This window comes from Aptenodytes patagonicus, chromosome 7, assembly GCF_965638725.1.
Source record: "Aptenodytes patagonicus chromosome 7, bAptPat1.pri.cur, whole genome shotgun sequence".
Classification (NCBI taxonomy): Eukaryota; Metazoa; Chordata; class Aves; order Sphenisciformes; family Spheniscidae; genus Aptenodytes; species Aptenodytes patagonicus.
The window spans coordinates 26779327-26792012 of NC_134955.1; the positions used below are offsets into that span (position 1 = coordinate 26779327).

The 12686-nt window shown below is 47.5% G+C and overlaps 1 protein-coding gene across 2 annotated transcripts in view; it reads left to right on the forward strand.

Annotated features, from left to right (window-relative positions):
* CD82 (CD82 molecule) overlaps nucleotides 1–12686 on the forward strand; it is a 42702-nt gene that overhangs the window by 10012 nt on the left and 20004 nt on the right. The window contains exons 1-2 of one of the 2 annotated variants that reach the window (XM_076344412.1): nucleotides 598–618; nucleotides 9901–9982. In XM_076344412.1, coding sequence (XP_076200527.1) covers nucleotides 9920–9982 — 63 coding nt within the window. In that variant the 5' untranslated portion in view covers nucleotides 598–618; nucleotides 9901–9919. Of the gene's footprint in view, nucleotides 1–597; nucleotides 619–9900; nucleotides 9983–12686 lie in introns of those variants that run through there. The other variant, XM_076344411.1, reaches the window with a different exon arrangement.

Genomic DNA, 12686 nt, shown 5'->3' on the forward strand with positions numbered 1-12686 from the left:
CCAACATACTAGCAGGGGAACAGGAGTGGTTCAGTAGCCACAGGCATACAGACAGCTGGTAAATGGTGAGGGTGCTGCAATTAGCAAATGGTGTATTTGGCAAAACCAAGATTTCTGAGATCACAAATAGTGAAGGGACTGTTTCTGCGAACAGGCCAAAAGATGCATCCCTTTGTGGGCTGAGGCACTTTTCTGTGCCAGTAGATCTTCTGTGACTTTCTGGTCATGCTGGGTCTGCAGCAGTCTTCCAGCTCTGCTTGATCTGTGGGGCTAAAGGGTTAAAACCTCTGCTTCTTGAGATCAGTGCCTTGCTATCAGCAAAGGATCTGATACAAAGCATGTGATATGATTAAAGTAGACAGCCTGTCTCTTCTGTTGTTCGAGAAAGCTGACTTAATTCTAAAGCTTCACAATCATTCAGAATAACAAGCCAGAGGTCTCTTCTCTGTTTGCTTTGTGGTGGGGTTTTTTTTTGTGGTTGCTTTTCTTCTTTTCTGCTATTTAAGATCATGTGGATGGACCCTAGGGGGAGAGGTCTTGGGGAGCATCCTGGTGCCAGAAGACACTTCCATTCTCCAGTGGGCTGGTCCCCCAGCAGCATGGGACTTCAGTATTCTGGTGAGCACTTGGCTAACTTGGCAGGGTGTCTGAGCTCCTCCAGGCGCTTAGCCTGAGAAGCATGAGGGAGTGCTCGTCCTCCTATGCTCTTCTGGGTAGGCGATCTCTAGCGCTTGTCTTCCAGCAGCGTCTGGTTTCAGCTATGGAGTGAACTACTGGAGAGCCTGCTATTGCTGGGAATGGTGGTAGATAAGCCTAGTTGGGCTCAGCTTTCTTCCCACGTTGGGTGCCGGTGCCTGAGCTCTACTCAGACCTGTCCACTCATCTGTGGAGAAGAGGGGTGCGGTCCCAAGGGTTGACAGGCAGAGGGGAGGTGGAGAGAGAGGTTGTCTGTTTAATTGCAGTTCAGGTTGTTAAGCTGGGGAAAACTTCCTGACCTTGAAGTAAAACTACTCCCTCTGCACCTTTACTACAGCCTTGCTAATTCCTGGAAGGAACCAAAAAGAATAGGAAGCCTTATTTCCCAGTTCAGGCAGATGCTGTAACTTCTCAGAAATGTTTTGCATGGGTGTGCTGAATCTAAACACCAGCTAGTTATCTGCCCTAGCATCTGGGAAAATGGAAGTAACTGAAAACCGGTTTATTTTGAAAGGGAACTTTACGGTAGAAAGTCCTCGACCTTGACCTCTTGCATCTTATGGGAGGAGGAGGCGGAAAAGATAACTAGTTATACTACCTGGCTCCTACCTCAGTCTGGCAATCTCTGGTGCTGTCTCAGGATAGGAAGAAAGCTTGCATTAAGGCTTTCTTCCTGCCTGGACTGCAGTAGCCTTTGGGTGCTTTGGCAAGAAGGGAAGGCTGCTGGGTCTCAGGAAGGTATCTCCAAGCCAAATGGCATTGGGAGGGATATTGTGCAACTCCTTGGAGGAGATTTGTTGACCTCCAAGGCATTGCTTGCATGAGAAGGGGAGGCTTGGGAGCCTGTCCTGTGCATGGACTTGCACTGGGGATTTCCAGCCTGATGGCAATGGCAAATCCTTAGTAGCATCCTCTGCCTGGTGCAGAGCCACGCTGGGGAGAAGCTTACTCCAGCGCAAGCAGAGTGCTGCTCGTCTGTGCCAGCCACCCTGCTGCAGTTTGGGGTGCAGGTCCTGCTCAGGGGCTTTGCTTCTCCATGGGGTGGTGTGGGGCAAGCCAGCATGGGGGACTGCCTTTCACACACAGGCACTGCTTGTGGGCAGGGGAGCTGGCGGAGGCATCCGTTTCAGAGGTTAAGTTTACAGCATAACAGCTCCAAGTGCAGAAAACAAAGCTGAGCTGGTCTCGTTTTTGGAGCCATTAAAGAGCCAAAGTAGTCAAGTGACAGAGTTGCCCAACCAGTTTTGTGAAAACTATGCATTTTTACTGCACCTTGTGCTGGTTTTAGTCAGTGTGGAGACCTCTTTCTGGACCCTACCTGCAGTGTTTGCACAAATAACATTCTAGTATGTGGTAATCAAAAAGAGAAAAAGTCCACTAAACTGTACTTCTGGCTTTTTCTTCTGTCTGCTATTTCTGGTAAGTTGGTGGGGGTTTTTTTTTGTTGGGTTTTTTTTTTAGGGGGAGAGGAGAACCAAATAACTTCTGGGAGAGGTTGTGGGGTTTTTTTTGGTTGGTTCCCCCCCCCCCAGTTTTTTTTGGTAGACTTGTATCTCTGGTCTTGCTGAATGGAAAGATTTGCTTAAATTGGAGAAATATTGTCCTGCAAATACTGTCATGCTGTGCAAGCGTGAGTGTATAGACTGAAAATAGCAAAGAACTTTCTCAATTTGCCAGTTTTAGGGACTGAAGATCTGCTTAAATGTTGGCTCTCAAACTGAAGTGTGAAGTCCAGATGTTCTTAAAATCTGATTGCACCCCTTGCAAATAGAGAGAGATGATAACGGGCGCTTCTAAAACCTGCGCTGCTCTGTGATACCGAACTGTGAGTTGGTTTCTTTTTAACAGTATGATAGTGGTTTATAAATATCTAATCACTTCCCCTTGAGCATCAGAAGTACATTTCTAAAATACGCATTTCCTTTTTACAAAATGCACAACATGTGCTTGCTGTGGTAAAACATGCTGATAAACCTCTGCCATCCTAGACAGTTCTATGAGTGCTTTCTAATCTAGGGTCTCGCTGGATGACACTGTCGCTTGTCAGATTATTCACACAACAGTATACTAACTACAGAAGTCAAATGGAAAAGCTTAATGTCTTATCAGGCGCACCAGGATCAAATCTACCTTTGCAGTGTGAGTTGATGAGTTTCCTCTAGTTTCCTGAGAAATCTAGTCTTTCCAGTGGTATTTCTGCAGTACTTGCAGCCAACTGTTGCCTTGCTTTAGTCTGCTCCCCTTACTCCAGGGATAGCAAATGTGCAGGGACTGCATGCACACTTGAGCCTCTGGCTTACAAATGTCTTGCAGATGCTCACGTTAGGGTGTCACTGTACATGTCTGTACTCCTAAGTGGTGAGATCAAAGTTTGTTGACAATTAAGTGTTGTGCTGCAGTTTGCAGGCTGATGTAGCTATGCTGTTATCTCTGACTTTGTGCTTAGCCCTCAAACTGTCGCCTCTAGCTTGAAGGCAATTGCTTCTACTTAAGATAAGAAGCAACTGTCTCTAGAGTAGATGGAATGACAGATAGTCTGTTCTGCATACCTTCTTTTCTTCCCTTTTGTTTCCAAAGTTTGTATTATGCAGAAATACAGTTTTCTACCTTGCCCTGACACTTTCCTTCAGAAAGAAACTGTAGCTGAATCAGTGACACACATCACACATAAATAAAAATAATCTCTGCATCCACAAGCGTGGCCTGTTTGAGAGGGTAACCCTAATTAGCAGCCTTAATTTTTAGGATCCAGCTTCTCCCTCAAATCCCTCCATTGTAACTTTAGAAGAGATGCTGTTTGGAAAATCTCCATGACAAACATGATCTTGTTTGTTTTCAAGGTCATTACACAGCTGGTATTATCTCAGTGGAGCTTAAAGAAAAGTTCAGTGAATGCAGACCTGGGCCTTTCATTGGCTCTACGGTTTTTCTACATTTGCTTGCCAGAGACAAGATGTACTTCCCAGGTGTACTAAAAGTCCAAGGCCTTTGAATATTAACGTCAACAAGATGAACTCCTTTGGATATTCTTTGTATGTTAACATGGCCGTAACTTGCAGTCTCTGCCCTGAGGGCAGTGCTGTACCTGGTTAACAGGAGACTTAGTAACTCTGTCATTGTTCATTAACTGGTGCTGTTGTGTGAAGCTGTCCTGTCTCATCACTGATGATCAGGAGACCTTCTGATTGCCAAGTGCTTGCTCTTCATGTGCATGGATAGAGAAGCATTCCCAGCAGCTGGGCTTTGTGGTGCAAGGGCTCAAACTCCTGCAAAAGATGGGCTGTTTCCTCCCCTGCCCTTAAAGATCCTGGCTTTCTGGGCTGCCCCTTCCGCAGCCTCTCCTGCCTGCAGGTGTCTGGCTTGGAGCTGGAAGGGGAAGTGACCATTTAGTGAGCAACTTCTGATCCCCAGCTGGCTTCTGTGGGTCTCTAGCCTGGTATACAGCTGATCTGGTTCCGGTTTCTGGATTGGGATAATACTGCAAAAGGTAACTGCACTAGCCTTCAAAATGGTCTTAACCTTATGCAAATTAGTGTGCAGATAAACATCTTTATGGAACCAGTGGTTGCTGATCCCCTCCTAGGGACAGGTGCTAGTGGCTTTTGTCAGAGGGAGCCAGTTCTGTGATCTGAGTACATCAGTGGGAGCTCCTCCTTCTCCAGGGCTTCTTGGTTGATCTGTCTACAAATGAGCCCAGCTAACCTTGGTCAGTGTTGTGGTGTGAAAAGAAGACAGGGAGGTGAGACCAGATCAGGGAGAGCTTTAGAGATTTTCAGAGTCTGGCCTGGTAATAGTATCTCAAGGGAAACAACCTGTTGCAATGTATAAGGCTTGGGTAGGCCTGGGGAAGGTGGTGCTTGCCTGCCGTGTCAGGAAGCACTTGCAGTGCTCGTGATCAGCTGAGGCTGCTTTGGAGGTTGCTTCAGTGGACTAGCTGAACTTTCATCCAAAGATCCCACCTGCCACATCAGATGCAAGATGCGAAGGATCAGGATCCTCAGGGTACGCTGCAGAACCTTAGTTCACAGCGCTGGCTGCTGCATCTCTTCATCTGTCAAGTTGGAAGTTTCTCCTTTGGCAGGCAGGAGGGATAGCAGAAATGAGCTGGCATGTCAGCCATAGAGGGCATTCAAGGTGTTTGTGGGGGCAAGGGGAATAGCAACTGGAAATGCAATTCTGGTGCTGGTTTGACCTCATCCTAGCCTGGTAAAAGCTCATAGCAGCACATCCTATAGAGTCTGCCTTTGTTTTACGCTCCCTGGGGTTAGAGCCTGAGGGGTGGTAGTGGGGAGCAACTGGCCAAAGTACATAAAAACAACCTGCAGCTTCTTTGTAACCGATCATTTCCTTTCCTTAAGGAAGAGGGTCTGGGGGGAGAGGGAAAAGCATCTTCCAGGCTATGTAGATGCATTCAAATGTGAACCCTCTTCTACTTGACTTGGAGTATTGGGGCTGACCTTCAGAGCTTGTTGCTCTTGGGAGCACATGTGCTCTCCTCAAGGGTTTGCGGGAACTTTGCACTTGCCTGTAAATATACTGAGACGGTGATTTCCACAACTGATCAACTCTGGTTTGCGTTGAGGTTGTTCCTGCTTGTCTCCTTGTCTTTCACCATGCTTGTAAATGAGCGCCTCATTTGTGCTGTACAGTAACTTGGCAGCTGAGGTGCTTCAGCTGCCAGAGCTCATCAGGAAGAAACCTGCACTGCAAGAGCAAGGGTGGTGCTGCGGAGGAAGGCTGAGCTCTTACCGGCAGAGCTGCATGGCACAGGCATGTACAGCACTAGCCTGAGCCAAATATAAACTTTAGTGAGCACCAAACATGCAGCGCTTGCTAGGTGGAGGCAATACAGGATCTAATTCAAGAGTGCAAAATTGCAATTAAAAATTAACTTAGCCTCTCTGCCCCTTGACTGATGTGGTTATAACAGCATGAGTGTTCCCCCTCCCGCCTTGCCGGCTGGTGGTGGGGCCAGGAGGCAGAGGTGTTTGGCTCTCCCCATATCGCCTGTCCTTTGCTGCGGTCACCTTTTGTGGGAGGGGGGCTGAAGTACTGCAGGCTCCTGCGACAAAAATAAGTTAATCTCTGAGCCGTGATGGGACTCCTCTGTTGTCTTTAACAAAGCGGGCCTCTGTCTGCCTCTCCTCAGACACACGTGTCCTGGATTTTGTGCTCCACATACTGGTCTTGCTGTCATCACTGTTGCTGGGAGAACGAAAGGCCTGAGAGTTGGAGGTGGTGGAGGGGGCAGGAAGCCATCCCGTGATGCTGGTTTGGCCCATGCGGACTCGTCCCATTCCTCCCCCATGGGGAACCTTGGGGTCCTGGATCAACTGATGCCTTCCTGGAGTTAGTTCTCCCTTCAGGTCCTGGGGCTGACACTAAGAAAGACCCAGGATCAGCTACACAGAAGCTGACCAGGCTGTTTTGGCAACCAAGTTTTTATGGCAGTAGTGGCTCAAAGCAGCAAACTGATAGATGTGCATAAATAATCCTGCATATCTTTACAGGATGGGAAATGAGATGTTGGGAGAAACGCCACTCTGCAAGTTGACAGTAGGGACTCTTATGAAATCCTCTGCAGAGCTGGCATCAATCTAGAGAATGACAGGGAAAATTTGGAGGCATATGGGCAGGATTGTTGAAAAGACTGGGTGTGGCTGCTTGGAGAGGAAAATTCAAATGGTCAAAGCAGTTAGGGTGGAGAGGAAAAGGAGGAAACAAACAATTGCAGACAATCAGTGGAATTTCAAAGTTGCAAACTTCATGTATTAAACCTTTGCATGCGTTGCTGCAGGATGTTAAGGCTCAAAAGTTGGTCAACTCCAAAAGGCAAATAGTCAGCTCTGACTGCCACAGGCACCACTGGCTGGCAAGACTCGGTACTTAAGCCAGCCCTTTACTGCCGAGTGGCCCGTGGATATGCCTGGTTGTGGTAACTCCAAGCTTGTCTGCTTCCACACTTGACCCATCTCAAATTTTGTTGAGCTGCTGCTTCTACTGTATGACAGTGTTGCTAGTTTTCTGACTGTTTGTGCAATTTCACAAGGTAGGGTTTTGAGGAGTTTCGTTAATGTGAACAAAAGTAAGTTTAATTTCTTAAGGATAGCAGAAGAATTGGAAAATCTGTAATGTTTCAGTGTGTGAAGCCCTAAAGTATCTTCAAAGCCCAAAGCAAAACCCTAAAATCCTGGCTCTCTTTTGGCTTGAAAACTGTACTTTTGAATTACTTTATGTCTAGGAGCTATATCTCCCTGTGGCAAGAGGAGAACAGTGCGTAATGCACAGTTGGGTTTTTGTTTGTTTTTAATAAACATTGAAGATGGTATGCCTTTAACAAATAGCTAGGAGTAGAAGAGCCCTGAAAACAATCTTTTACTCTTGTCACCTCAGGCATGTCTTCTTCCACACTAGCTCTTCTCAACTTGTTTGACTACTTAATTATCTTAGATAACTATTGTAAAGATCCTAACAGCTCTGCAAATCTCTTGTTTTCCCAACTAATCAAAGTAGTGTGGACAGAGTTGGAAATAGGTGGCACATGGCTACTTAGTCCTAGGAAGCAAATCAGCAAGTACTGGGAGTTGTCCATCCAGCTTGAAAATAAGGAGGATTGCACCTGGGACTGGCCATCTTAAGGTAAGAAGTCCAATGCCTTGTGCAGGAGGTTATCATCTAGCTTAGTTCTTGGCTAGGTTGAAGAGTAGAAAAACACTTGTATCCCCTACAACAGACACTCATCATCGCCTAGGGACCTGGCTGCCTCAATGTTCTAGGTTAGACTGCCAGGCTCCAGTTTGTGATGCTATTAAGAGGAGACGTGTTCATGGTGAAGCCAGTAAGCAAGCCAGCTGGCTGGGAAAACTTATGTCTTAGTTACCCTCTCCAACTGCAGTATTAAGTGCTGGTGCCTGCCAGGATTAATGGCCTGAGAGAACATACGTCCTGCAGAGGAACGGAGGGGAGCACACAGTTTGAAGGAAGCCACATTTGTGCTCAAATACTTGCCCCTTTTCTGAGATACCATTAAAGGGCACGGTAGTCTTTGGGTTACAGCTGTTATGTGACAGCAAGCTGGCATATGATTGGTGGTAGGAGAGCTGCTCTAACATGAGCAAGACTTGTTGAATAAACTTGCTGTCATTAACCAAGGGTAAAAATCTGCTAACAGAGAACCTTCACTCACTTTTCATAGGTTGGTAGTGATGCAGCTGTTGTATAATGCACCTGTGCTGGAACAGAACCAGCTCATAGCTGATGGCTGCACCTGGGGGACTGGAAATGAGAATGCTATGTTTGATATTTGGTGTAAGTATGGACCAGAAACAATTACAGGAGTTTGTCCCGGCTAATTTGAAGGACCTACTTTTGGGTGCTGCTGGCTTTATGGACTCTGACCTGAGGAGTTAACTGAATAAAGAGTGATTGAGATGATGCTAACCTGGCTGTGCAGTAAGAGCTCCTTAGGTGCAGTGACTGCTATATAGATGGGATTTTTAAGATCAACCTGTAGCACAGCTGGCTGAGATTGTGTTTTTATGCTGCTTTCCCATCTTAATAGCATCTTGCTATGTGCTGTGCAGCGATGGGCTTAGAACAGCCTCTAGCTATGGCATCCCTTGAAGTTAGAGCAGTAGTGTTGTCTTCAGTGACAGAGTTCAGACTCGTGCCTTCTCCTGGTAGTTGGAGGGTGACCATTGCTTGGTGGGAAGACTAGCCAGTTATAACAAGGCCCACATACCAGTTTAGCTCTAGAGTTAACCTAAATATTTAATAGGATTAAGCAAAAGCCTTTGATTGAAACAAAAGAACGTACTGGGCTCCAGTGACCCTTGGTACACCCAGGCTGGCAGGAGGGAACCCTGCTGACCTTGCTCTCTGTTGGGGCTGTCTCTTCCCAGACTAGACTGGTGACCCCAGCCTAGTATTGCTCTTCCTCTGGCTGTTGCTTCTTAAAGCAGCATGGTCTGTTTTGAGCAAGGAGCTTGCTAGAACAGATTTTAAGGAACTTAAAAGTCCTCTGTTGCCTATGCAGGAAACATAACTGAGCATGGGGGAGGAAGGAGAAGCAGGAAAGCTGACCTGAGACATTCCCCCACTGGTCCTCATGTGTTACTCAGCTTCCCCAGGAGGAGGCTTACTCCAGTAGCAGGGATGGTCTGTGGAGCTTTTTTCTAACTTCTGAGCTCTTTGCTGTCAGACAAGTGAGAATTGGAGTAGCTTGCAGTAACACAGATCTATTTACTCCCTGGGTCCTGTAGTGCAAAGACCTGATGAGGATCCATTGTTGATAAGCTGCCTAATTTGCAGTGTTAAGAGCAACCTTGTCATCTCTTATCCTGCAGGTTTACATAGGCTTCAGCCATGGTAATTGAGCAGAGTTAACGGTCAGATACAGTAAAGTACCTTCTCTCGGTGGTGAAGACCTGCTCTGGAGTTTCTCTTGTGCTCTCTGTATTGCTTGCTAGCTACCCCATGGATGTGTGTGGTTTGTGCGGCTGGTACCAACAAACTAAAACCAGCATCTTGTCTTATCAGTGCTCCCACACTGCCTCGAACTTGTGAGGTTGGCTTTGGAAACTGGGACTTGTTGAAATCTTGCCTGTCTTGATCTTGCAGCAGAATTGGTAGTATGTAACCGTGGAGCAGACTTGCTGGTCCTCATGCATTGTCAAAGCATCAGGTGCAGAGTTGCACACAGGAAGCTTAATTTAATGCTGCCTTTTAAATTGACCCCTTGGCTTTGCTCTTCAGTGTTCCTTCAGCTGCTTAGGGGTCACAAGGGGATGAGATTTTCTGGGGGAGGGAGCTGGCCTTGTGAGCTCCTTCAGATAAGTTCGTCCCTTTTCTCTGTCAGGAGCGGTAGCTAGACTTCTGGATGCTATTAATGCAAATTCTGTATAAATAGTGATGGAATTAGCAGTGTATTTGTGATTAAATCCCTTCTGTAACTGCTGATAGTCCTCTGTCACTCTCCATGAGATCTTGGCAGCAGTGGCTGTTTGTATTTGTAGTGATGGTGGTATCCTGTTTTGTTGCCCTGAAAAGGCAACTCAGGTAGTCTATGGAGCACATGCTTTCTGTGCGTCTGCTCTGAGACCCACCAGATGATCCAGAGCTCTGCACGGGGTAAGGGTGTTGCTCTGAAACTGCCTGGAGGACCTGTTGCTAACGTAACTGGTTGTCTGTCTGCTTTCCCCTTAGGTTCCATAAGTGAAAGAAGATGGGGTCTGGCTGCCTAAAAGTCACCAAGTACTTCCTCTTCCTCTTCAATCTCCTGTTCCTTGTAAGTATCATAGGCATCAGCAGAGTAGAAAGGAAGGCCTGGACTAAAATTAGCTGGAAAGGTGTTTTTTCTGGATGTTGGCCCAGTGTGTTCATTAAATAAAATAGCTAGAGTTTTGGAAGGAGGGAGGGAGGGAGTCCCTGAAGCTGAGGGACATCAGAGCTGCTGTGTGGCTCCCAGGTATGTTGAGCAGCTCTGCTCCTAGTACCCACCTGCTGTCTCCAATGCACACAGTTCCCTTCCTGCAGTGGGAAGGGAAAACAGGAGTTATGGGTTCTTTCTGGGAGGACAGTAGTTGTAACTACTTTCTCTGCCACATCTGGAGCAGCAGCTGAGTTGCCCCTGAGCAGCAAAGCTACAAAACCTGCCAGGTAATGGCAGTGCCCTCCTAAATAGGCCAGGCAAGCTTCAAAGAACAACTCTAATTTTGTTCGAGTCCCAACGGCTGGTTTTGATTTTTAACAAGGTGAATTAGTCCAAGTTCCCTATTTGAAATGGAGCTGGGAGGTGGGGGAGACTGGGGCAGGCTTGCCTGGGGAAACGAGGCAGCCCACCGGATGCAGTTATTTTCAAGTGTGAGGCTCAGCAAAAGATGAGCTCCTTTTGGATTCGAGTGGGTCTGGGAGGGCCACGCATATTCCTGCATGCATCCTTTTGTGAAGCTTAGATATTGTGTGTCATGTGGACAGTGATGGTACTGTTGGTGCTGCCCTCCTGCAGTGGGATGGTGTAGTGGGGCAGCATAAGGTTTTAGCTTTCCACATATCAGCAAGAAAATAGCCTGTCTGATATTGTTACCCTGTTATTGCTGTTATTGTGCAGCATGTAAGGGGAAGGAAGGGCCAGGCTGGGAGTGCAGGGAGGGAAATGGAGCACGATAAGGTGAGCAGTGCTTTCTGGTCTCTGTCCCTGCACACAGCTTCACTGTTGCTTCCTGCATGGCTGTGCTGTGCTGCTGGCACACGGGCTTGAACTTGAGGCACATCTGGATCTGCTTTCCCTTGGCTTACTTTGCTGGCTCTTTCCTCTCTGCATTTTACTTCTATCCTAAGAGTAGTTAGCTCTGGTCTAAGGCCTGAAAGTCAGGGGTGCTCAAAGCATCCATGGGGAAGACTCTTTGGGGGGAGGGGAGAGGAGAGGTTTTTCAAGTGCCACTAGATCTTTGAGTATGATTTGGTCCACTTTAAGAATAGGAAGAATCCAGCTGGGTCCAGGCCTGTCCTCCTACTAGTGCAGGACTCCTCTGAAGATGTACTGACATCCAGGCTATCTCCTCTCTTGAAGAGGTGGTACTTTTTAAGCAGCATATAACTCAACCAGTCTACCCTGGGAAGGAGAGCTGCATTTGTTATGGCAGTGCTTGAGTCTTGCTGAAGCCCAGTTCCTGAGCACAGTCTAGTCTTCCTTTATCCCTGAGCCTAGGCCCAAGTTCATTAGCTAACCTTGGTATAGAGAAAGTTCTCTTCAAGAAAGCCAGCATGGCATGGGAGGAAAGGGAAGAGACGACAGCCTGAAATACTACGGTGCCTTACAACACCGTCACTGTTTTTGCTGGATGCTATCAATGGTCATTGTGGCATCTCTATTCCATGTTGCCCTCCTCTTCCCTCTCTGCTGAGCCAGGCATGGTCATGGGCAGCCTGTGGGGATAGCTGCGCTGTCAGGAGGCAGAGTTGAACTGCTTCATCGGGCTGACACACGTCTGTGCTGAAAAGCATTTTCCTGTATTTTGCAGGACTGGGAGGATGGCAGGCGCTGAATGCCTCTGCGTGTCTTGGGGAGGCTCAAGCACTCCTGTCTGGGTTGCAAGTGATGGGAAGCAGCTGTTCTTTGTCCTTTGTCCTGTGCACGCCCTGCTCCAAACCAACTCCTCTGGTGTAGCAGCTAGCCCCTCTCCCTCTTGGGGAGAGCTGATCTGATGCACTGAGCTGGGCCTGGAGAGTAAGAGTTTTAAGGTGGGGTGTGAGGAGGTCTGTGCTGACTAAAGGGAGAAGCTGCTTTAATGAGCTCTTTGCTAAGCCCACCATGCAGCACGGGCGCTGTCTTCCCCTCAGGCTGCTCTGTGGAAGTGAGGTCTCTGAAGCCGCTGTGTTCTGGTGGGGAGCTTGATACTTCTCTAGAGTGACAATTTTGAGCGTGCTTCTGTCTTGACCAATGGTGGGCTTTTTGCACGTGCCAGATGTTGAGGAAGGTTGTATCCGTTACTCTCTCGCTGTCATAAGAAGTAGTTGACATGAGAAGCTTTTTCTGTTATGGTTGTTCAAGGTCTGAATGGGGCAGGGGATTCTTGAGCTTATATGATGTGGTAGATCAATATTAATCTAGCAGAAAAACTGCTTCTGTTGAGTTGATGCGAGCTCCCAGCACGGACAGGTTTTGCATACCTCATACTGTTTTCCCAGAGCTGCTGAGTTTTGTTGAGGAGAGTGCTTGCACAAACATGAACGTTAGTGCTGGTGATGGAGCTCCGTGTCTGCTCTGGACCTTGAGCTGAGCCTCTGTGATTGCACCCTGTGCAGGCCAACCCTTGCTGTCTGAAGGGTGTTCTCCAGCCTTGCTTGGAGCTGATGAATTAAGCCTTTAGAGACATGCTAGTGACTCTCTTAGAAGTTAGTTATTGAAATAGCACTTCTCTACAGCTCGAGGTCTATGAGAAGGTCCCTTGCTATAGCTGAAATAGTTCAGGGACTTGGTGGTATTTTGC